This window comes from Lactuca serriola, chromosome 2, assembly GCF_051521515.1.
Source record: "Lactuca serriola cultivar US96UC23 chromosome 2, Lser_US96UC23_V15, whole genome shotgun sequence".
In the NCBI taxonomy this organism is placed as follows: domain Eukaryota; kingdom Viridiplantae; phylum Streptophyta; class Magnoliopsida; order Asterales; family Asteraceae; genus Lactuca; species Lactuca serriola.
In genome coordinates this window covers 136,239,941-136,266,296 of record NC_136409.1, presented here as the reverse complement: position 1 = coordinate 136,266,296, position 26,356 = coordinate 136,239,941, and the positions used below count along the sequence as shown (strand labels likewise).

Genomic DNA, 26,356 nt, shown 5'->3' with positions numbered 1-26,356 from the left:
TGAGCTACTTCTTAGGAGTTATGAGATATTGCTTAGGAATAGATAACAACAAGTTTTCATATGGATTGTAAGGATAAGTTTTTCCGCAAAGTTTTTAAAAATAAAAGGAAATTTTTGATTTTATTTATTTTATGTATCCTTACAGTGGCGTTTGTGAAAAAATTGTTTCTTATATGATTCCATTAATAGCAAGAGTGGAAATATGAAATTGATTCTTTCATTTGTGGTAATGTCTAAATTTACCAAATAAGGAAAGATCCTCATCACCCAAGTTTTAATTGGACCGGAACTTGGGATCATGCAAGTTATATAGCATGATAAATGAGAACTTTCAAGCACTGGAAAAAATTAAGACTAACTACCTGTTCACATGGATGTGTGACTCAAGTAACGGACTAAGGGATCGAGTACACATTCTTGTGCACTGGTCAAGTCCACCACAAAAGATCGATAAGATTATTCGTCATAATTTACTAAAGCTCAATAAATATGGTTATACTTACAAGTTTAAGTATAATTATGAAACATTGGAAAAGTTCCAATGTAAGGTAGAACGAATAAGAAGAGTCAGATTAGGCAGAAATATAAAAGTTTCTCAAATCTGAAAAGATGGGAGAGTACTTTAGTATCAGTTTTTGTGATCATCTTAATGATTAAGAAACCATAGCACAATTAGTTCTTTAAGGAAATCTTAGTGCATTCTTATGACTAAGAAGATGAATCTTGAATTGTTGAAATGGTTAAATCAAGAAGATGAGTCATACTTCGTTCCAATACAAGTCTTAGAGTCATACTCCAAGATTGTAACTTGAGTGACATGTCTTAGAGAAGGTTTAAAACATATGTCAAATGTAAGAGTAAAACTTTTCTACTCTTGTACATTTGAAATTGGTAAGTTGTGATGTTTTAGATAAAACAAAGACCAACTAAGGCCAATTGTGTGAAGTGTTTGTCTTGATTAGAATCCACACTATCTCTTGAATATCTGACAAGAAAGTCTTATATGTCAAGAGGACAGTGGGATTCTTTAAGGTCTTGAAAGTCTCAAGAACTAATCAAGAATAAAAACTGAAGTTCTTCACTAGCACACGACGTGAGGTTTATAACCTATCGTGTTGACATATTTCTATTTCTGTGCCCATTGCAATTAAAGTTGGCTTTGCATATGATTTCTTAGAATTCTCAATTGGTTGCACAACAACTTGGAAGCAATGGCAGGCCCTTAAGATGCCAGGTAGCAAGAAATTAAGGTTGAGTTCAGTCCATATGAGTTTGGATTTGTCATTATCCTTGTCTTGTGACTATGGTTTTGATAATTCACATGGATAAGAACACATACACCATTAAATCTAAGTGTCATAAGGTTTCTCTCTGATTCGTGAAAATGATGGTGAGGAAACACTTTCACTAAGTAGTATTTAGCTAGATAGCAATTGTGATATTTGCATTCTCAAAGTCTTTAGTGGAGCGTGTGTGGTTAACCGACACACTAACATGGACTTGTGAGAAGTGACAAAGGTCTAAACAATCGAGACTATGATTACGACATCCCTTTTCATAGTTCGTAAAATTGTTTAGACACACCTGTGAGCTATCTAAGATAAGGTGTATGATATTGATAAAGTTTTATCAAAGCAATCTAGTATCAGAAATCTAAACTTTGGTAAGAAAGTCAATAAAGTATTGATTTCTAGAAGTCCAGTTGATTTCTGAGTACATGTCAAAGCTAGTGGGAGCATAAGTGTTATGCTAATAATCATCATGTTAGTGGGAGCATGATAATTATGATAAAGGTTGCAAGTTAGCAATGTTAATTATAAAAAACAAAAAGTTTCAATTGGGAAATAGTTGTTTTGCTATAATTGAGGGAGAGGAAATTATACTTCATCTCAAATCTAAAAGCTTAGATTGAGGTCTTAATCGTATCTAGTCAAGTATATATATATGAATGTTATGTTGGAATGGTTCAACATAAGAAAATTATATATATGGATCCATTATTTGCGTTCTAAAATTCGATTATGATTACGGCATCCCTTTTCATAACCTGAATTATGAGAACTTGGCAAATAGAAATGGAAATGTTATAACAAAAGACTGGTTTAGTCTTTATGTGAGACATCATGAAATCGTGTTCCATATGCTTCAGATATAGGATCGATTACATGTGCTATATTCATATTTTCTAAAATTTTCCAAATGTTTGGGGCATTAAGAGGGGAAAAGGTCTAGAATTGGATATGACTAAAAGGCTTAAACAATTATCGAGGATAATCTAAGGTTCACCAAAGATTGGTTGCTCAAGGACAGTTGGAAGTATAGTGATAATTCTGGAAGGACCATATTGACATAATCTGTAAAGAGGCAACTCTTGTTCAGAAGTGATAGTTAAAATGGAATATGGAAATGTTTCAAAGTTATAAATTATTAAATCTATGTAAGATTAGGAAACTTAATGCAAGAAGGATGTTTCCAAGGAGTTGATCTCCTTTGGAATGCTCTGTAATGGTTGTGATCAAGTCTTTCTGACTTTGTGCATAATCATTACAAGAGGATCAATGCATATAAGTTTAGAATCTAACAAATTTCAGTAAATGGCATGAATTTGGAATTCTTGCATTTGTAGTAAGGATTTGGGACTGTGAAAAGAGGATCATTGGAGTTATGTTCAATTGATCTATTTCACAAAGTAAAGATCATAGACAAACATAGTATGCATACTTGGTGTATGACATGACTAGTGTTTAGAAAACATAATGTACATGCTTGGAGCATGGGACAACTATTGTTTTAAATTCAAGAATAAAGTTGATAGCTGAAACAGTATACAATGAATAATGTTTAATCATATGTTGATAAATAAAAGGTGTTTTATTTATGTTCATAGGTTTTGATACCATATTGGATTCAATTATTATTGTGTTTCACTTTGCATGTTTTAACTTCCAGAATAACTAGGTCATTGTTCTGGATGACTAAGTTATTCAAACCATCCACAGTCGGTCATATGTTGGGAGTAGATATGAATTAAGACTGTCATGGGCTGGCTTGTAGAGGTCTAAGATGTTGGACAAAGAGCTACAACACTCATGAGTGTTCATAAGTTATGAGTATTGGATTCAACCCGCGCTCATTGGAATCACTTCATGGATTTTATCACAAGTGATCATGAGACGATAATATCTTATATTCTTCAAACCTAGAGATATGAGTTGTTACTATGAGTTGGTTGTACATTGATTGCACGAAACGCATTCGGTAACTCGATGTTATAAAACGTGCCTTTATGTATGATTCAACAAGTAGTAGAACAAGCCATATGAGTCGAAGTTTATCCATTCCTTTTACCTTCGAGATAAAAGCGATATCTGTGGGCCCCTTGATGATTTGATAATGACAAATGTAAGTGCTCAGTCGGGCCTAGACTGATTTGATTTGTTCAATTAGTCAGTCGTCATAAATCGGAAATCGGGAAACAACAAATGGACAGAGAGAATGATTATAATCCATGTCTCAGTCCATATGATATCTAGAATGGAGGAATATATGATCCCTTATCTAATGGACAAGTCATTGACAAAGGTCAAAGTTCATCGACAAGGTCAGGGTTCGAGATAAGCTTTTGAGAGCTACGATTGCCAGTCGGTTCTTGAAGTCATACGCAATAATAGTTTTAGACTTATCCAAGTGGGAGACTGTTGGATTAATGTATAAGTCTATAACTATAATTGGTGAGACTTGACCCGACTCGTCATGGTCCATTTGGGTTGCATGGCATCATGCATTTGGATAGACTATAATGAGAGAAATAACACTTAAGGTTTGTTAATATACTATAAGTTCTAATATATTAATAAGGTTATTTAATTAGTATTGATCAATAATTAATTTGGAATTAATTAAGTGATCAAAAAGAGACTAATTAAATATATGGGTTGATTGTGTAAATCATTCATTCTTATATATGTGGGATTGTGATCCAAGATTCCTTATGTTGGACTAAGTCAATGGGGCGACCCATGGATACTCCATGGAGGTTAAAATCCATGGAGCATAAGGAATGGGTAAAGTTATGAGTTACATAGTGTAACCCTAATAACTCAAGAAATCACCCACTATGTGTGAGAATGAAGGGCTGGCCGATTTCATGAAGTGTGTATGTTCTCTCAATTTATTCCAATTGTATTTGGTGTTATGTGAACCATTTGAGGTGTCACACTTAGGGCACTAGGCACTCAAGCTTCATGAAGATAATCTACATCAAAGAGGTATGTAATTCTAACTTGATATATTCATTTGAATCAATGTTATTATGCTAGTTAGGATGAATACCTTGGAAAGTTCATATTTGCATGTATAATAGAGAAAACATAGATCCAAGGTATTTAGGGTTGCATGTACACTTAGGAGTGTTAGAATGCTTAAAACCTAACAGTTCCGTGGTCGAGGCCCGTTCGATTGTGCAGTATGGGTAAGACCCGTGGGCAAGGCCCATATGGTTATGATAGTATGGGTAAGACCCGATGAAGATTGGTTGGAGCAAGGTATTGGATGACATTTAGAGTATAATGAATATGTGGTTAGTGGTTGGTATCCATGTGATGTATATGTTAGGGTAGCCTTATCAGTCAGGCTCTCAGTAGGAGACGGGTGGTTGGACCAGGGTGAGACTGTTAGTCTCCACGGTGGATTGAGGATTTTATATCTTAGTTTAGTGGAAGGTCGTTGTGGAATCAGAATATTTCGGTCAAAATGCAAGTGTAAATATTTGGATTTTGGGATGTGAGTTATGTACCGGGTTGACAAATGATCGAGACTCACGTTGGGAGTTGTCCTTGTATATACAAAAGATATTTTCATCAACAAGCTATGGTTGAGGAATCTACCTGCCAAGGGTGCCAGTTGGATAATTCAAGATCAAAATGATGTTTTCAGTTCAGATTAAGTAAGAGGACCTGGTGCTTGTGTTTCGGGATGGTCCTACATGTGTGGAGGTCAGACAAGGTTTTGGGGGTTTAGGAATTATAGCAGTAAGGTGTTTGTTTGTATGATAAGGGATCAGTGAGTTGTTCACCATTGGGAGTGTAAGTTATGATAAGGTTGGGTTTCGATAGGGGTGGCAAAACGGGCTATCGTGTCGTGTTTTTGTCTGACATGACATGACACGACAAGGTATTATGTAACACGAACACGACACGACACGATCTCGTGTTTTTTTTAACTAACACGAAAACAAACCGATTAAAAAAAGACAAACACGACACTACACGACAAAGATAACATGAAATAAAAATTAATGTATTTAATTAATATTTATTCATACATAACATGCAAGACACGACAAACACGAAAAACACGACAAAAAATGTTAAATCGTGTTAATTTCGTGTCAAATTTTGAACAAGAACACGACACGACATGACGTCGTGTTTTTTTACACCTGGCACGAACACGAATTCAATTTTCAATTTCGTCTCAATTTCGTCTCGTTTCGTGTATTTTTTTCGTGTCGTGTCATCAATTGCCACCCCTAGGTTTTGATGGTAGCTTTGGAGGGTCGCCGAGAGTATGAGTCAACCTTTCCGGTGTTTCGGGGAATCAAGAGGTATTGGTCGGAGCGTTTAGTTGTCAAGAGGGTGGTAAGGAGTGATTTCGAGGACAAACTATAATTTAAGTGGGGGAGAGTTGTAACACCCTGTTTCGAATCGTTTCCCAATTCGGGGTTATAACCTGAAGATCAGTTATCATAAGGCTTGGGGCCTTGGGGAAATAGAGATTTAGACCCCTTTGGATGTGGATAATGTAGATTATGAGATCCGAGAGTTTGGTTTGTGTTTTAGAGCCCAAGGGTATAATTGTAAAGTGATAATTTAAGTATTTTATGAATTTTGGATTTAAGTTCGAAAAGTTTTAAGGCAAATGAGAGTTGATAGGATTGTAGATATTATCATTACCTTTCCGTAGATATAAGGATCGTCAAAATTAGACTTAGATCGAAGAAGTTATGACTTTCAGAAATTAGGAGGTTTTTGGGCTAAGCCCAGTATGCTGGGTGTACAGGGTATACGCCAGGCATACTATCTCAAATGGATCATGCATGGCCTTGTAGTACGTTACGCAAGGCATACTCCAGTTAGGTGCAGACCCTAATTTAGGGTATTGGACCATATTTAAAGTCCTTAACTTATGTCAAACCCTATTATCTCCAACCTCCATCAACCTTAACCCTAAATTCGAAACCCTAGCCTTAATTTGAGCATTCTTGAGGCTTTTGAGTGATTTGGTATGATTTTGGTGTGCCTTGGAGAAGGAGGAGATCTTGTTGGAATCATTGCTTGGCTTGGAGCTTGTGGATCCAAGCTCTAATAATCTTTATCAACTTCCAGGAGGTATAAAGCTTCTAACTTGACGACTCTATGTGTTATATTTAGTATAAGGCATGTTTTGGGTTTATTTTGGTCCATATAGCCATTCTTGTGAGTATGAGCTATTCCAGGAGCTTAGAATGTTAGATCTTAGCATTTTCTGAGGTTGTGGGTGCATAAAAATGTCATCTGGATGGGGTTGGTTGAATCATGCATAAGTTGGGGTTCATATTATGGGTTTAGATGGATAAAAACGGGTTTTGGGTCCCCATTAAGGCATGCAAGGGAGTAAAGTTGGCAACTTTATGGATTAAGACCTTATTTAGAGGTTAGATCGAAGTTTAGACGTTTTGGTATTAAGCATTAAGTGCTTAATGAAGGATTTAGTCACCTGGTAAGTACGCTGGTCGTACATACGCGTACGCTCAATGTAGAGCATGGTGTCCCCGTCCTTAGGCTTGGTGAGTAATACATTGTGCATCGGAAAACAGTACATGGGGCGTACGAGTTCAATACGTAGGGTGTACTCTTGAGATGCTCATTTTCGGGCCTTGGGTCTTTTGGAGTTTAGGCCATAGGTTGTGGGGTCGGTTATGAGAGGGGTAAAATGGTCTTTTACCCATTGGAAGGATTATATATGGCTTGGACCTTGGATTTTGGGAAAATACCTTAAATATTGATTATGGATAATTTGGTTGTGTTCAGCGTGAGGATTCCGGTGGCAACAACTCGTGTATTTGGTTATCTTGGATCAAGGCGAGTCTCCTCATTGTACCCGTGGGTTGAAGGCACCAATGCCGGCCCACTACGATCTCTTATGCTAGTTGTCTTTGTGACTCTTGCATTGTATGTTAGGCTAGACCCACTATATGACGAGCTAGGCCCATTTGTGTGTTGGGCTAGGCCCATGGATCAGGAAGGGCTAGGCCTAATGTATGTTATGTAGGATGCTAGCTATTTTTGGAAACTCACTAAACTTTGTGCTTACGGTTTTTATGGTTATGGTTTCAAGTACTTCAGGTTCGAAAGGGAAGTGCTCGACTTGATCGGAATGTACCACTCATGTTTCTACAACTTTATGATTTCGGGATTGTACTCTGATAACAGTTTTTATTTTGAAATACTTTTGACTAACTAGAAAAAAGATAATCGATGTTTCCGGTTGAATTAAAAATGAAAATTTACCTTATAATTTTGGGTCGTTACATTAGTTGAAATATGATGTGTATTTGACTAAAAAAAACGTATTCAGAAGGTATCCAACCGTCCCATTCATTTTCGAAAAAAGTAATCAAAAAGTATCTAATCGTGCGATTCATTTTCGTTATATTTCTTTATATGTAAGCATTATTTTTTTTTTCAAAGTGCAATTTAGATTTTACTCTTTACTTTGTAAATAATAAATCCATGTCGTATTTGGTTCAAACTAGAAGGAACAATAACTATATAAATTAATAAATCCATATGGATCAATAAGTTAAGAATATTAGGTGTTTTTTTAATCGAGTATCCGGTATACCCAATTTTTTTTTAAACATACATGATACCCGACTTATTTAAATATCGGGTTACCCAATTACCGAATTTATGAATCTGATACTTGCTTACCCGACCCGATCTACTCGAATTCAAAATGGGTTGGGATGGCTAGGTAATCAGGTATCAGTTATTTTCAACGGATCTAGTTGCGGTGCCATATGACAATATGATTCAACTACATATATACTATGTCAAATATCAAAGAGTTTATGATATAAGTTTTGCTTCATAATCCATACACATTTAGTACAATATACGAGATAGAATACACTACAAGTTCAGTGTATTTTTTTGTTTTTTTTATTTTTTAAATTCTAATGATACATAGGAATCAAAGTCCGATCATGATTACATTTTTTGTTGATTAATCATTAACATACACGTAAATGTATATCTTCTTTTTTGGCTTTTGTTTTAGTTGTAGTTTATATATAAGCCTTGATTGAAAAGAAAATGCATATGCGTTAGTTTTGAATTTTGATGTTCACAGGAGAAGGAAGAGGAAAAAGAAACGAGACTAGAATAGTGAACATGAATTTTTTTATGTGATCCCACATCGGCAGTGGATAGAAAGTAATAGAGAGATGAGGTGTATAAAAAGGAAACGAGGACATTGGAATACTTACTTACCTGGATGGGGTCAATGGTTGGTCAAGATGGACCATGGCCTAGGTTAGTGACCTCCATTGCACTGAGGAGGGGTGCTAGCCTAAGGTCGGCCCAAGTGGTCGAGCCTACATCATAATTTGTGTCAGTGGGGGCTTGCGTTCGCGCAGCCCCTGCCAAATTCATCAGTTCGAGTTTTCTTGTAAAGCCTACTCCTGTGATGAGCTAATTGTTGACTTAATTTTTTTCATATATTTATGACGTTTAGATCTTCAAAACAAACAGTAATATTTTTTTATTACGGATTTTTCAAAATTTTATTTTTCCTATTTGAAAACGTAAAGCTGAATACAGTTTCCACTTGTTTTCTTGTATGATGATGACTTTTTACGGCTTTAATAATAGAATGATTACCGAATGAGGCTTGCCCTATTGTGTCTCGAACCTTTTTAATATCTTGGCATTAACAATTTTAATTTATAATAATGCATCTCAATTTTAATTTATAATAATGCATCTCAAATATTTTATTCAACATCACTTGACAAAAATGATAAAATGATCATTTACTTCTATTTAGATTAAATTCAGACGGTCGGCCCAAAAAGAAACAATCTTTTACGTTGTTGACATAAGGGTAAAATAGTCATTACTCTTATTTAGCAGCACTTGTAGAGACAGAAGGGTAAAAAGGTAGTTTCTTATTTGGTCCAAAGATAAAATCATTTTTAAATATATCACCACTTGCAAAGAGAAGGGTAAAGTGGTAATTTACTCTAATTCAACATGATATACACCATACAGAAAAGAGTAAAACAGTCATTTACCATGTCTTTTTTTTTTTTTTTTTTTTTTTTTTCCTTTATTACTTTTTTTAGAAACCTATAGTTTATGTGATTGGAGAGAAGAAGTGTATATGGATGTTTGCATACTTTTATAAATGCCTACAAGAGTAAAGGGAATGTAAGTGTACAAACAAACACGATTTAAAACCACCCTAAAACTTCGATAGCAACGGAAAAAGACACTAATACCCCCGACAAATTGTATTTAATTTCCAATTGTATGTTTGTTGTGTTATTGTTTACAAATAAGTGAAACATGGATGCATCCTCCATTACAGGACACAACTGAGGTAGCCGAGCATTGATGGAGATCACATCCATGATGTTATCTATTTAAGCTAGAGAAAAATACATAAAAACACAACATACTTTCACCATTTTATCAATCAGGGTTTTCATTTTTTTTAGTGATCAAACCTTTGCATTTCATTTGTCTTTTGTCTTTTTCAAAAGTATTTGACATTCTTGTGTTATTAGTAAACTCAAATGGTTCAATGTGTTTTAGTTGCAATCACAATCTCTTGTTGATAAATTATCAAAGTTCAAGGAATCTGATACAAATTCAACATCTAGTTTTGATAAAGATAGAAGTTGAAATCAAATAGTGTTCATGTTTATCATTAGACGATTACTGCTTTTCCATAAAGTAAAATTCTCATTTAAAGAAAGTTAAAAATATGTATTATAGTCAGGACTCAGGAGTAGACATTTAAATGTATGTCTTTGTTTTCAGCTTGATGTATACCATATATTTTTATTCTGGCTTATATAAGCCTGTATTAATTTAATCTTTTGTTTTGTTTCACACACATGATAATAATCAATTTATTCATTCAACAATAATGATGTCTTCAAAGTAAAAGGTGTGAAAGATTACGAGAGCTCAGAGTTGTATTTGGAATGGAATATGACTTTTAATGTAATCCCACATCGCCAGTAAGAAGAAAAAGAAAGAGAGAGTTAGCTGTATAAAATAAACACGAGGCAAACGGATTACTTACTTACCTGGATGGGGTCAATGGTTGGTCAAGGTGGACCATGGCCTAGGTTAGTGACTTCCATTGCACTACGGATGGGTGCTAACTTAAGGTCGGCCCAAGTGGTCGAGCCTACATCATAATTTGTGCCAGTGGGGGCTTGCGTTCGCGCAGCCCCTGACCAATATCGTAGTCCAAATGTTTTTGTTCTTGGTAAAGGTTTTGTATTCCTTATAAACTTATTTAAATAGGTATGTTTTTAGAAACATACTTTAATCCTCATACTACCTATACATGCCAATTGAGCATGTTTCTACACCATCATTGTAACAAGAAGAATTTGTGGATAGTATGAGAATTTTAATAAAATTTTAAAAAGTACTAATTTGTTAAAAAGGGATATAATTTAGAAGTTTAAAAATGTTATAAATACATAGTCCACTGGAGTTTGATGCTGATAACATTTTTTTTGATTGTTTGTGTTAATTATTAAATAAAACAAAATATTTAAATACAAAGATTTTATCAACTTTTTTTTTTTTTTTTTTTTTTTTTTTTTTAATATTTATTGAATTACATAAATAGTATTTTATAAATCGTTTTATTCTAACATAATGAGAATGTTTTATGAGTTGCCTATTATAAATGGCCACTATTTTGACCATAAGGATAGTAACCTCCCTCTTTCATAATCAATGATAACACGATACGCATGCCAATTTATCATTTTCTCTGTAATATTTAGTTATTTTACATAGGTTTATTGCCTCATTTTCTTTGTAATATTTAGTTATTTTACATAGGTTTATTGTCTTTATAACCAACGAAGTTTTAAAAAAAAAATAAAAGATAATTGAATTGATTTCTGTGCATTTTCTTATGACATGCTTAATAAAAGGAAGAAAACCTTTTATTAATATGTTACCATGTATAACCTAATGAAATACGAGGTGACATGCATATTTTATGTCAAACCACATAAATAACACATGTGAGATGATATGTCATTGAACACTTGAAGAACTAGATACCACCACCATCATCGTCCATATATTCCAAGTCACCACCACCATCCACCGTCCAACTCGAGTAAATTTTGGCAACCTTCGTCTCCTTTCTTCCAACAACCACCCTATTAGTATTTTTTGGCAACCTTGTCCCACATCCAGTTTTTCTTTCTTGAATAAACCCCAATTCAGAGCTATTATGAAATAATGAAAGCATCACCTTAATCATTTTCCCAACAACTACTTTATCAGTAAATTCCGTCAACCTTTCACACATCCAATTTTCTTTCCTGAACAAACCAATTTTAGAGCAATTGTGGTAGGATTATCACAATACTCAAAACTCATCAACATAATAGTTACATTACTAATACATATCAAGCATAACAAAATCAATTTAGAGCAATTGTAATTTTAAAAGTATGTAACTTATCAAGGTTAATATAATAAATTCATAACAATTGTGAATGGATTCTTTCATTTGGTTTCAAGATCAATAAATACCCATGAACACTTCATGAACAATATTTTGACCATAATCCAATCAATTTGATCGACTTATATTCAGACATTCACATTACTGAACTTCAAACAATCATACTCAAATTCAGACAATCACATTACTAAATAGATGTAGCTTATCAAGCTTAACATAATCATTTCGAATCAATTACATTACTAACAGGGGCAGACGCAGGAATAACTAGCGGTAGTTGCACAAAAAAAATCGGATAATATAAGATAACATAGACCTGGAAAAAGGGTCCGTGTTGGGTCGGGTTTGTGTCGGGTCGGTTAAGATTAACAAACCCATGACTTGTGTATAAGGAAAGCATAAACTTGAGAGTGAGAAGGGGTATCAAATTAGAGAAATAAAAATAAGAAAAATTAGTCCAATACTTAGATGCAAGTTATTAACAAGTGAACAGAAGCTTTAATAAGGCAAATCATATATGTAAATTTTTACTTTCCAAGTAAGGGAAGATGACTTGAAAAGCTAGAACATGATGTTTCAGTTTTATCATATATTTATATTTTTAATTTTATAAGGAAAATCATATATGTATATTTTTACTTTCCAAGTGAAAGAAAAGCTTTTATAAGGGTAAATATGTTTCATTTTTATCATAATGCAATCCCTCAAGTAGATGTGTTAAAGTCCCTGTATCAAGCTCTTTGTTAAGCTGCAATATTGGAATCCATATGATTTTTGAGTGCAGGTTGTTTATTTCAATTAAAAAGAAGAAAAAGAAAACAAACTCTAAAGCAGGGGCAGTTTGGTCAAGCTTGAGTATCATTACAAACAAGCAAAACAGTCATTACAAACAAGCAAAGCAGTCAACATGACTTGCTTTTATTAAGAAAATCCTGATGATGCTGCAATAGAAGAAACTGTATATAGGGGCAGTTTGGTCACAAACTGTTAAAGCAGTCAACATGACTTGCTTTTATTAAGAAAATCCTGATGACTTGCTTTTATTAAGAAAATCCTGATGGTACAAACTGTTAAAGCAGGGGCATATTGGTTTTGTGCGAATAAAGGGGCAATTTTAATCAGTCAATTGATCCATTAACACCACCTTAATTGACTGTTAAATCGATGTTGCGATGTTACCAAGGATGTGGAAATCCATTTTACAAAAGATGCCCTGTCCAATAATTTTTTATTAACCCTAAAACATCAAAAAAGGTAAACCCCAATTGCATTAATGTTCAACACTAGAACATTAAAAACGAAATTTTTGTTTCGGTTATGGTGGAGATATACCTAGTGTGTAGATGAATTCTGGTGGGTGGTACTGGTGGTGGTGCTTCTTCTCTATCGATGGTACAGGGCAGTCGTTCTTCGTCTCTCTCCATGACGACGTTTGTATTTTCAGATTAAAGTGCGGGAAAGAAAGAAATCGTGTAACACACTGTTGTGGTCTCTTTGATCGCGGAGAGGGAGAAAGATATCCAAAAATTTTAGAACCGAAAATGCGCAAATTAATTTTGTGAAAACTTTTGAAATCTGGAATTGGCGTGAAATCAAAAAGAATTTTTGTTGAGAGTGGGACTTGAACCCAAAACATCTAAGAAAAGAAGTCGGACGCGTTAAACCAACTCAACTATTCAACCTTTGATAATTTATCTAAACTATAATAATAATAATAATATAATCATTTGTTTGTAGGTGTACATTAATAAAAAAATCGAAATTTTTTGCACTACGTCCGGAAAAACTAGGTGTCGCCGGTACCACTATGGGCACCATAGTAAATCCGCCCCTGATTACTAATACATATCAAGCTTGAATTAATGACATTATTAACATATGATCTTTTGGTCCACACATAACTTACACAAATCAAAGATAGAATAATCAAATTCAAGATAACTTATCAAAATCCAATCACATTAGCAAATTTCTATATAACACATAAACTTATCAAACTTAACAAAATCCAACCATTATTAATAGCAAAATGTAAGCAATAACACAAACTATTTTTTGAAATAAACCCAAATGTCATTGTCTCATTCTTGATGGAGCCTTAACATCTCCAAAGGGAGAAAAAAAAACATCAATTGGATGTTGGAAAATTTTGTCCTATTTTCCGAAGAGTTTTCCCCACTCACACCATCCTTATAGTTTGCATCCATGATATATCCGGTAGAAAACGTAGTCATCATAATTTGTGGAGGAATTGATTTGATTTGGTTGACCAACACAAACTCAAAACCCGAACACGACCCACATAATAAATGGGTCGACCGTCGACGGTTCAAAAAATTTCGATCCAAACTTGTTTATATTCTTGTCGGATTCATGTTGTGTCGATAATTGATACCCTAAATATAATCAAAACGTGATTAGTTATTTAGTATAATATAATTATATAAACTTTTGTACTAAATCCAAAAACCCACCCGACTCTAAAAGGGTTGTATCCACCCGGATCCGATCGTCCTCCCAAAGGAGGAACCTGCTGTAACTAAAACCCTAGCAAAACCTCAACTCCCTCCATTACATACACACTAAAACATGCACAGAACTGTTAGACGAGCTGTTATAATCGGAAATGGTTTCGCCGGAGCTGAGAATCAGTGTTTTGGATTGGTTCGAGCTTTGGGTCTATCTCATCGGCTTTCTTTGTATGTAAGCGTTTATCATTCGTATGCTTCATTACTTTTGTTTTGAGCCCCAAAAAAACGGAAAAAATTATCAATTTCGACTTCTCATGTTAATACAAGCTTCTGCATCATCGAGATCATTACATTTGTCAAGCCATTTTTGTCGATATGCATTCGCATCAAATGAGTTTGAACATATTAAACATCGAATTGGCACATTTCATAACATATTTCTCGTTGTTATTTGACATCATTACGAGAAATTGTTAACACTTTGTACGCCGATTTGTTACCATTGTTTGAACAGCGTGTTCATAGGCCAAAAAATGGGATCAATAAGTGGCTTAATTTCCTCCCTGTTTCTACCCACAAAAGATTAGATCGATTGAAAAGCCAAATCTTTAATCCACAGTCAACTGTTTCTAGTCATGGGAAGAAATCAGTTGCAAGAACAGGTAGCACACTCTAGATTTTGTTATATGTCTATAAATTACAATAAATAACAGATTCATCAAATGGGAAATCATTTTCTTTCATATCAATAAGCTTCTATAGATGATATTTTAGGGAACCAATGTCTTATGATCCTAATGTTTATAGATCAATCAGAAATCTTGGAAGCTGATGCTGACCTAATTGCAACCAATGCTATAGAGACTTTTGAAAAGTATTCTTTCTTTCTTTCTTTCTTCTTTGAGATCATATCAAAATATATCATCATTATTAAATTTAAAACCATGTTTTTAACATCAAATTTGTTTCTTTTTTTGATAGAAATGGTCCATTGTTGGTTGTTGCATCTGGGCGTGATACAATCTCTGTTGCAACTTCAATTAAACGGTTAGCTCCAGACCATGTTTTCACTATACAGGTTTGATTGTGCATCTTTTATTTGTAAATTGTAAAGCAAATTACTTTTTTTTACAATTTTGGTCCATAATTTAGAATCTTGTAACGTTTTTGGTCCCTATTCCAAACAAAACGTATAGTTGGTTATGCAATTTTGCTCCCCACTTAAACAGGGACAAAATATGTTACAAAAACCTCAAATAAGGATCAAAATTGCAAGAGAGAAAATCTTTTGGGACCAAAATTGAAAAATACCACATCTATGATTCTATTATTGTTATAGATACAACACCCAAGATCAAATCTAAATAGATTTGATTTGATAATTACACCTCATCATGATTATTATCCACTCACTCCTGAAGGAAAGAAACACATTCCATGGTTTCTTCATGGATTATTTACTCCCAATCAAGGAAAAAATGTGGTGAGTAACATTTTTTCTTGAAATCCTCATCCTCACACATAATAAATAAATAATAAAACTTAAATTTTAATTCCAAATATTATATTCATATGCAAATGCAATCCTAGATGCTAACACTTGGAGCCCTTCATCAAGTTGATTCAGCTGCATTACAACATGCAGCCTCAACCTGGCATGATGAGCTGGCATTATTGTCCAGACCCTTGCTTGTAGTCAACATTGGAGGACCTATTCGTGAGTTTTAATCTTTTTATTTTTTGTAAAAAAAATAAAAAGATTATTTAATTGTTTTGTTACAGGTCATTGCAGATATGGTGGTGATCTTGCTAGAGAGTTAACAACATCATTAATGAATGTTCTTCCAAGTTGTGGGAGTGTTAGAATTTCATTTTCTAGAAGAACCCCACACCAGGTATATTTTTATGTATATATATTTTTTAATCGTATAATGTATACTAATTTTTTATTTTTTTATATATGTATAATAATTTTATTTTACCAAATTACAGGTGTCTGAGATGTTGGTAAAGGAATTTTGCAACCATCCTAAGGTTTATATCTGGGATGGAAAAGGTGGGAGTGGGACAAGGACTTGCTCTTGAATCTTGATATTTTGTTTTGTGAAAAAGACGTGAATGCCCTTTTCATATGTTTTGTTGTGTTTGTGTAGATCCAAATCCACATATGGGACATTTAGCTTTGGCTGATGCTTTTCTCATCACTGCTGATTCAGTCAGCATGATAAGTGAGGCTTGCACTACTGGGTAAGTCTCTTAATTAAGGCAGAAGGGTAAAACGGTCATTTACTCTCGTTCAGTCCAAAAATGTCAATTTACTTGTAGACATAATGGAAAACTGGTAATATACTTCTAAACAATATCACTTGTAGACAGAAGGGTAAAATGGTCATTTACTCATCCAGCATTACTTGTAGACAGAAGGGTAAAATGGTCATTTGCTCATCCAGTACAAAAATGTAATTTTTTTTATCCAGAATCAGTTGTAGACAGATGGGAAAACTGGTTATACACTTTTAAGCAATCACTTGTAGACATAAGGGTAAAATGGTCATTTACTCATGCAACATCACTTGTAGACATAAGGGTAAAATGGTAATTTACTCATGCAGCATCACTTGCGGGAAGAAGGGTAAAATGGTCATTTACTCTCACTCAGTCCAAAAATGATTTTTTTTAATCCGTCATCACTTGTAGACATAAGGGAAAACTGGTAATACAATTACACTCCTAAGCAATAACACTTGTAGACAGAAGGGTAAAATGGTAATTTACTCATTTTTCTTCTTTTACATTCCAGGAAGCCTGTTTATGTAATTGGAGCCGAGAGGTGTACATGGAAGTTTGCATATTTTCATAAATGTCTGCAAGAAAGAGGGATGCTGAGACCATTCACTGGTAAAGAGAACGTAAGTTGAAACACAATATGATCACTTAAATAGCAAAGGGCAAAAAGACATCTATACCCTCAATCAAATTGTATTTTATTTTCATGGTGTTACTATTTACAGATAACTGAAACATGGATCTATCCTCCATTAAGAGACACATCAGAAGCAGCTGAGCATGTGATAAAAGCACTTGCTGAACGTGGCTGGAAATTGCATCCATAATGGAGCCAAAATTTTATATATTTTTATCGATTACATGTTATCAAATTATCTATAGCATAAATCATCAATAACAATTATAAAGGCTTACATTATTTGTTCTCTTGATTCAAGTTAATAATATATGTTTACTAATTTGATTAGAATACTTTGAAACTTCCTTTGGAGTGCTTAATTCTAAGTTGATTAAACACTAAGCCATTTTGGTTTATGGTTTTACTCGAAAGGATAATAAATTCATTAACATATTGTATCAAACTCTTATTGAAATTCATCAATCATGATTGAGCTAAAGAACTCGTTGAATCACAATGAGTTAATGCTTGTCACCATATGATTACTGCTCTTTGTCAAACAAAAAAAAAAAAAATAATATATATTCGATAAGAAGTTAAAATTACATTACTGTCAATATTTCACATGTAAAAATATATTTCTTTGTTTTGTGTTTGATTTGTTATGTTTTCTGGCTTATAACGATAATCATAAAAGAAAATTTATGTTTGTTAGAGATGAACAACTTTTTTAAGTTTTTTAAAGGAACCAATATGTGAAATATTTAAAAAAATTGTCAATGCATTTCGATTGATGTTTTGAATTCTCATTGAATCCCGTTATTATGATAAAGATATAAATAGTTGATAGACCGATTTATAAAATATTTAATTAACTTTTGTGGGTTGAGATCCGGTTTGATTCGATATCCTCTATATACTTCCATTTATCATATTATGATATATATCCATCTATATATACATGTGATGAGGAGCAGATGAAAATATACGTAATACATGCATACAATTCATGTGTAATGTTGATGAGGGATTTAGAGAGTGTTCTTGAGATCAACTGAAAAACTTATCATGTTCTTCAGATTTGAAAATCATAATGAACACGTGTTCTTCGGATTTGGAATTCACAATGAACATGAGTATGTAATCAATCTTTTCTTGTTTAAGTTTTCTTTTAACAGATTCGAAAACCAATATCTAAAGTTCATGCTTCTGCAATTTATGTTTTGGTTATTATAATAACCAACACCAAGTAGAAAGATCCAAATCACACATCGGGCTTCCACCATGGGTTCATGCTTTTGTGGTCGCTGTTGATTTAGTCATCATGCTAAGTGAAGCATGCACTATTGGGTAAGTTTATTGAGCCTCTTCAACATTCGAACATTCATAAATTCAATTTATAACAGTTTCCATACAAACAAACATTCGTTATTCAACATCATTTGTAGACATAATATTAAAATGGTCATTAACTCTCATCCAATAAAAAATTGTAACCTTTATTTTGCATCACTTTGGCCGGTTTGGGGCTGTTTCCTTCTTTTTTTCCTGTAAGGACAAAGTAGCTTTAGGGGAAATGATGTATGTCAAGATAAAGTGTCGTATACGCAATATTTGTTTTGTTTGTCTAGATAAAGTGTCATGTACATAAGGTTTCTTTATTTTAAGAACTGAAGAGACTATATGAATAAATCTAAATAAGCATTTACCATCACATTCCAATAAAAACTAAAATTCACAATATTCATCAATTTTTACACGAGAAGTTAGGAGAAGAAAAAGAAAAATTAGGTAAAGGGTTTGTATCTTAATACATTAAGCATATTTTTCCGCTTAACCCATTAAGTCATTATATCCATATTAAGTAAAAAAAGAAACAACCATATATAATTGTTTTGTATTAACCCATTAAGCTCAATAATTAAAAAAGAAACAAATTGTTATTCTCATTTGGTCCAAAAAGAAACTCGTATTTTTATTCAACATCACTTGTAAAACAAAATGGTAAAATGATAATTTACTCTCTTGTACACAACATACATAAAGGTGAAATTGTCATTTACTTTTATTCTTTATTCTTTTTTACTCTTTTGCCTTCTTGGAAGCCATAAATTGAAGCACAGAGGTCTACATGGAAGTCAGCATACTTATATAGATGTATTCAAGAAAGATGGATGGTGTGATCGAATCGCAAAGAGAATGTAAGTTTGCAACTATTTATGCATAAAGAAACACAATATGATAACTTAAAACAAACATATCACTTCAATAGCAAACCCAAAAGACATAAGTATCCTCCATAAATTGTATATAATTTTCCAATTATGTTTGATAACATTAATGTTTACATCCAAGTGAAACATGGATGTATCCTCTGTTACGAGACATAGTTTTATGGAAATTAAAAATTATGACTTGTAAGAAACAACTTTTAGTTTATACACAAGAAAAACCATTTATTTTCGTACTAAACCTACTTAGTTAATCCAAACACTTTTTTTTAGTTTATGACTTATTAACCGATTATTTTTTAATCCAAATGAGGTAATCCAAACACTTTTTAACTTATAGTATTTTGTAACTATAAAAGCAAATAATCACTTTTATCAAAAAGTGCGTATTAAGTTAAATAAGCAAATCTCAAACACCACCTTACCCTTGCACTTTATTTGGCTTATTTAAATTTGTTGAATTACTTGTGCTTTTTTTATAAAACTCAAATGGTAAGTGTATTACAATGTGTATGTGAGCCTTTATAATTTTTCTGATGAAAAATGGTTGTAAAAAAACTACTTATTCACACAATTTTTGAAAACTAGGCTAAAGTCTTAATTTTCATATTGTGTTAACTAAATATACACTCATCAAAGATCAAAGAGTCTATGCTACAAGTTCATGTCTCGTTCCATACTCATCTCATAGTACTTCAATGTCTCGATCCATACTCATCTCATAGTAGTTCATTGTTTTCTTTTGTATGGTTCCAATGATGTGTTGAAATTAGACTATGTTCATGCTTATCACAAGACGATTACTGACCTCTCCAAATGAAAAAAAATAAATAGAAAAAAGACTATCATTTAAAGAAAAACTTAAAATTATAGTCCCTGAGATACACACAATCTATCTTTATTTTGGCTTATATTAGATTTTATAAAAGAAAACCTTGTCACGCTAATCAAAGATATTAAACTTCTTATTGAATGAAAAAAATATAAAGTATCATGGTTTGAAATATTAATGCATTTCGACAAGCTAATTATAAATAAAGGTGTATGAAGGCAGAGTGGTGCACTTTGGTGTGATCCCACATCGCCAGAAAAAAGAAATAGAAAGAGCGAGTTAGCTGTATAAAAAGAGAACGAGGCCCTACCCATTATCTTATTTCAAAATTTTGCTTAACGACAACTGGTTTTTACTTTTGATTTTTGCTTCTTTTGTTATTCTGTAATTGCTTACTTAATCTAACAATTCGTTATACTTTCCCTGTTGTTCTAATTCAAGTTAATAGTAGCCTGTATATACGCATTCACTGCAAAAAATGTTTCAGCATGACTCTGTTTATCTGTCTATGCTTAGTGTAAAATACAAAAAATACTTCTATTACTTAATCAGTATTGACTATTTGTGATTTAAGCGGACAAGTTTGGACTGATGTAGCAAAAATGTTCTATATAATCCATCAACATAATTTTTTTTATTAGATAGGAGGGTTGTGGCCTAAAATGTACTTTTAAGTGTCATATAGATAAAATATCGATTACATGAAAAAGGAATAATGTAATGAACTGAATTGTAATTTGTTTGTTTAGTAGTTCGAACCTGGAACAAATATGAAGAATGTAATGATTCTTCATTCTCTTTTGAGTTGTTTTGTCGGAGAGATTGTTGACGATATACCTTCCCCACCTAATTGTCGATCTAAAAAACCTTCTCCTACGATGTTGGTCCGCTTGAGATGACACTTGTTGTGTTCAGACTAAAATCTCCTTCAAAGTTACAAGGATTTAGGAATGGGTGCGCAAGGTGTCGTCGATAGATGCAACGGGTGATGACCCGAGCGTGTAGGCAGGTAGACTCAACGAAGGGTGGGTGTAAAGGGCATGAAATGGTGTCATTCGAGTGGTTGTGTGATATGAAGAATTGCACCAGAACTTAGCAAGGTGTAAATAATGACTCCAAGTCTTTGGTTCATCATTTATGAATCAATGAAGACAAAACTTGACAGAACAGTTGAAGCATCTCAGTTTGACCATCAGGTTGTTGGTGATACGTACGCACCAGATTAGAAGAGCGTCGTGTAAAGTTTTTTTTTTTTTTTTTTTTTTTAAAGTAAAATAAACTCGTTCTAGAAACGAGACTAGATCTGAAATAATTGAACAATGCAACCCATAAAGTTGATAGACGTTGGAGAGGAAGATGTGAACAAGCATCGATGCCATGTAATTGGGTTGTGAGATCGATGAAGTGACTAAATTTACTCTCATTCACTCCAAAAATGGTCATTTACTCTCATTCAACTAAGAGTTACCGGGTAAGTCTCTTAATTAAGGCAGAAGGGTAAAATGGTCATTTACTCTCATTCACTCCAAAAATGTCAATTTACTTGTAGACATAATGGAAAACTGGTAATATACTTCTAAACAATATCACTTGTAGACAGAAGTGTAAAATGGTAATTTACTCATCCAACATTACTTGTAGACAGAAGGGTAAAATGGTCATTTACTCATCTAGTACAAACATGTAATTTTTTTTATCCAGCATCAACTGTAGACAGATGGGAAAACTGGTTATACACTTTTAAGCAATCACTTGTAGACATAAGGGTAAAATGGTCATTTACTCATGCAACATCACTTGTAGACATAAGGGTAAAATGGTAATTTACTCTCATGCAGCATCACTTGCGGGAGGAAGGGTAAAATGGTAATTTACTCATTCAGTACAAAAATGTAATTTTCTTTTATCCAACATCACTTGTAGACAGAAGGGTAAAATGGTCATTTACACTCGTATAGTCCTAAAATGTCATTTTTTTTAATCCAGCATCACTTGTAGACATAAGGGAAAACCGGTAATACAATTACACTCCTAAGCAATAGCACTTATAGACAGAAGGGTAAAATGGTAATTTACTCATTTTTCTTCTTTTACATTCCAGGAAGCCCGTTTATGTAATTGGAGCGGAGAGGTGTACATGGAAGTTTTCCTATTTTCATAAATGTCTACAAGAAAGAGGGATGCTGAGACCATTCACTGGTAAAGGGAACGTAAGTTGAAACACAATATGATCACTTAAATAGCAAATGGGCAAAAAGACATCAATACCCTTGATCAATTGTATTTTATTTTCATGGTGTTACTATTTACAGATAACTGAAACATGGATCCATCCTCCATTAAGAGACACATCAGAAGCAGCTGAGCATGTGATAAAAGCACTTGCTGAACGTGGCTGGAAATTGCATTCATAATGGAGCCAAAATTGTATATTTTTATCGATTACATGTTATCGAAATTATGTATAGCATAAATCATCAATAACAATTATAAAGGCTTACATTGTTTGTTCTCTTGATTCAAATTAATAATATATGTTAACTAATTTGATTAGAATTCTGATGTATAATTATGAATTTATAACTAGAATACATTGGTTTCTTATTGAACTTGTAACAAAAATAATTTTAAACTCTTACATTTCATTTGTCCTATTCGAAAATAGTTAAATTGTTGGGTTTTTAGCACCCTCAAATGATTAGAGTGTGGAATGTGGATCTTTATGTCCGATCTCATATATATATATATATATATATATATATATATATATATATATATATATATATATATATATATATATATATATATATATATATATGATAAATGCTTGTATGAGAATAACTCTTTAATCTTTATTATTCACACAAGTGTCTCTAATTAGGTACCAACATGTTATGGATTTGTATTCATTTTCTTGACTATAAGCAAATGAATATAATTTAATCAAAAGTTAAAAGAGTGTAATCCATAAACCAATGTATATCACAATGACATGTTGTATCAAACTCTCATGAAAGCTCATCAATCATGATCGAGCTGAAGAACTCCTTAAATCACAGTGAGCTAATGCTTATCACCAGATGATTACTGCTCTTTGTCAAACGGAAAAAATAAAATAAAATATATCTAAAAATAAGAAGTTAAAATGACATTACAGTCAAATAGTTGACAGGTAAAAATATTATTTTGTTTTGAGTTTTATTTGTTGTGTTCTCTGGCTTATAACAATAATCATTAAAGAAGATTTTTCCTGTTTATTAGAGATGAATAATTTTTTTTAAAGGAACCAATATGTGAAATCTTTAAAAAATTTGTCAATGCATTTCGATTGATGCTTTCATCTTAAAAGCAAAGAGTTTCTGCAAAGGTGTTGAAGGAAAAGAGTTTCTGTGGAAATATCAAATATGCAAGTCTAATGTGATCCCACATCGCCAGAAAGAAGAAATAGAAAGGTAGGGGAAGTATTATAAAAACGAAACGAGGTAATTGGATTACTTACTTACCTGGATGGGGTCAATGGTTGGTCAAGATGGACCATGGCCTAGGTTAGTGACCTTCATTGCACTGAGGAGGGGTGCTAACTTAAGGTCGGCCCAAGTGGTCGAGCCTACATCATAATTTGTGCCAGTGGGGGCTTGCGTTCGCGCAGCCCTTGCCCAATATCTTAGTTTGAAATTTTTGCTTAACAACTACTGGTTTTTTTGTACATTGTGGTTTGAAACGGAACAAATATGAGGAACGTAATGACTCTTCATTCTCTTTTGAGTTGTCTTGTTGTACAAATTGTTGATGATATACCTAGAGGCGGACATAGATCCCCCCCACCTTGTTGTCTATCTAAAAAACCTTCTCCTAAGATGTTGGTCCGCTTGAGATGACAATTGTTGTCCTATTCAAACTAAATTCTCCTTCAAAGTTACAAGGATTTAGGAATGGGTGAGCAAGGTGTCGTCGATAGATGTGACCGGTGATACCGAGCGTGTAGCCAGGTAGGCTCAATGAAGGGCGGGCGTGAAGGGCATGAAATGGTGTCATTCGAGTAGTTGTGTGATATGGAGAATTGCACCAAACTTAGCAAGGTGTGAATAACAACTACAAGTCTTTGATTCATCATTTAGGAATCAATGAAGACAAGACTTGACAGAACAGTTGAAGCACATCAGTGTTGTTGGTGATACGTATGCACCGGATTAGAAGAGTGTCGTGTCAAGGTTCTAGAAATGAGTCTAGACCCGAAACAGTTGAACAATGCAACCCATAAAGTTGATAGATGTTGGAGAGGAACATGTGAACAAGCATCGATGCCATGTAATTGGGTTGTCACATGAAGTGACTAAATTTAGTTAGATGATCAACAATGACCCATATGGTTGTCTTTCTATGGGAGACGATGAAATCCATAGTAATGTCCTCCCATACTTATGATACCTTCAATTTCAATAATTCGTTGACGTACAACAAAAATAATGAAGTAAATTGCTAAAACCGTATAAAGGCAAACCTAAGAATCCCAACTTTTTTAAAAACAATTTTCCACAAAAATTATGCAAATAATTGTAATCTCTTAAAAAAAAGTGAAATTTTAAAAAACCTATTATTAGCCATATATTTTGCAACCAAATCTTTTTAAAATAGTTAGATATTTTGTCCAAAAACATGTCACTCAAATGAACATGGAAACATCAACGGTTATCATTTTGAACATTTTTCCTTCATCAGATTGTTAAAAAATAAAGATAAATAAATGAAATTAGAAGTAACAGGGACTAACTTTGATTCCTATGTCCTTTTCATTCTCAATAAAAATTAAAAATTTTAAAATTATAAGTTCAATCTTTTATAACAATGAACAAAAAAAACTGTCATGCAAAAAAATCGATTTTCATCCTACAATAATAGAGTTAGAGCTACATAGAACCCTTCAAATGTATAAAATACTTTTTTTTATTTTTAACTAAAATAATACGGCTGTATTTTCAAAGTCAACATTATCTGATTGCAAAGTTTTTGTTTTCAAATATTTATAGATTATTTTTGTAGCAACATAAATAAGATGGTAAAATTATATATTGGATTGCATAAATTCAAAGACTGATTTTTCTTGGAGTATTTTAGGAATTTAGAAAACTTATGGACTTAGAAAACGGCATGTGCCAAGAATTGATTCTTTTATTATATAGGGAGATCGGTGATAATTTAGAAAGTGAGAAGCAAACATACCTCTTACTTTTAAACTATATGTTGAATGTAACAAACTATTTGGTAACCACTAAATGAAATCATTCCGACATTCAACCTATTTACCAAACTTGTAAATATGGTTTTAAGGCATTTGATCCAATACCTCCTCTATAAAGAAAGGGTTTATGTCCAATCTCATATTTTTTTTAGATGTAATAACAAATTCATGATGATAAAAAGTTGTAGGGTAACAACTCTTTAATCTTACCATTGACACAACCTTGTCACCAATTAGGTACTAACACATTATGAATTTTTATTAATTTTTTTACTATAAGCAACTGAATATACATTCATCAAAAGTTAAAGAGTGCAATCAAAGTGTATTTATGTTTATCACTATATGAGTATTGGTTTTCGTCAAAGTAAAAAATAAAATAAAGTTCTCATCGAATAATAACAATTCAAATTATATATCACACTCATTAGATATGAAGAACGTTTTGATGCAATAATGGGATCCCACATCGCTTCAAGGAAAAAACTAAAGGCAGGGGAAATATTATAAAAGGGGAGCTAGACCAACGGATTAATTACTTACCTGGATGGGGTCAATGAGTGGTCAAGATGGCTCATGGCCTAGAGTAGTGACCTTCATTGCACTTTGAAGGGGTGCTGCTTTAAGGTCGGCCCAAGTGGTCGAACCTACATCATAATTTGTGACAGTGGGGGCTTGCGTTCGCGCAGCCCCTGTCAAATATCTTAGTTCAAGTCTTCCTCTAAAGCATACAAGTTGTAATCGGTTTGTTTGTTGTTAGTTTTATATTATCATTATTAAATTTATGTTAATGTAGATTTGGTCCTTCTCATTAACTACACTTTTTGGATCATCAAATCTTTTGAGTGCATTTTTTTTTTCATTAACATGGTCCATCCAAAATTGAAGCTTTCTTGCTCTTTT

At 33.1% G+C, this 26,356-nt stretch overlaps 1 protein-coding gene and 4 non-coding genes across 9 annotated transcripts; all 5 read left to right on the top strand.

Moving 5' to 3' along the window:
- Window positions 1-8,526: 8,526 nt before the first annotated feature.
- On the top strand, window positions 8,527-8,687 carry LOC145091031 (U1 spliceosomal RNA). The gene has a single exon (XR_013701921.1). It is a non-coding gene; the product is annotated as a U1 spliceosomal RNA (small nuclear RNA).
- A 1,665-nt stretch (window positions 8,688-10,352) lies between these two features.
- LOC145091039 (U1 spliceosomal RNA) lies at window positions 10,353-10,513 on the top strand. Its single transcript, XR_013701929.1, has one exon. It is a non-coding gene; the product is annotated as a U1 spliceosomal RNA (small nuclear RNA).
- A 3,762-nt stretch (window positions 10,514-14,275) lies between these two features.
- On the top strand, window positions 14,276-17,502 carry LOC145086832 (mitochondrial fission protein ELM1-like). 5 transcript variants are annotated; one of them, XM_079024666.1, is made up of 11 exons: window positions 14,276-14,478; window positions 14,761-14,908; window positions 15,063-15,120; window positions 15,228-15,324; window positions 15,586-15,729; window positions 15,837-15,963; window positions 16,029-16,141; window positions 16,239-16,302; window positions 16,400-16,493; window positions 17,047-17,155; window positions 17,258-17,502. In XM_079024666.1, the coding sequence occupies exons 1-11, from the start codon at window positions 14,365-14,367 to the stop codon at window positions 17,357-17,359; spliced, it is 1,170 nt and encodes a 389-aa protein (XP_078880792.1). In that variant the 5' UTR covers window positions 14,276-14,364; the 3' UTR covers window positions 17,360-17,502. The 5 variants fall into 5 exon arrangements, with proteins under 5 accessions (XP_078880792.1, XP_078880793.1, XP_078880791.1 ...); XM_079024667.1 differs by having other exon boundaries at window positions 15,054-15,120; window positions 15,228-15,293; window positions 15,668-15,729; window positions 15,865-15,963; XM_079024665.1 differs by having other exon boundaries at window positions 15,054-15,120.
- A 6,207-nt stretch (window positions 17,503-23,709) lies between these two features.
- Window positions 23,710-23,869, top strand: LOC145091038 (U1 spliceosomal RNA). Its single transcript, XR_013701928.1, has one exon. It is a non-coding gene; the product is annotated as a U1 spliceosomal RNA (small nuclear RNA).
- Window positions 23,870-25,988: 2,119 nt separating this feature from the next.
- Window positions 25,989-26,149, top strand: LOC145091037 (U1 spliceosomal RNA). The gene has a single exon (XR_013701927.1). It is a non-coding gene; the product is annotated as a U1 spliceosomal RNA (small nuclear RNA).
- Window positions 26,150-26,356: the final 207 nt, after the last annotated feature.

Excerpts from the sequence above, each read along its gene's own strand:
- LOC145086832 (XM_079024665.1), top strand. The coding sequence starts at position 14,365 with ATGCACAGAACTGTTAGACGAGCTGTTATAATCGGAAATGGTTTCGCC. Across the intron at positions 14,479-14,760 it reads CTCATCGGCTTTCTTTGTAT|CGTGTTCATAGGCCAAAAAA; the intron begins GTAAGCGTTTAT and ends TTGTTTGAACAG. Across the intron at positions 16,142-16,238 it reads CTAGAAGAACCCCACACCAG|GTGTCTGAGATGTTGGTAAA; the intron begins GTATATTTTTAT and ends ACCAAATTACAG.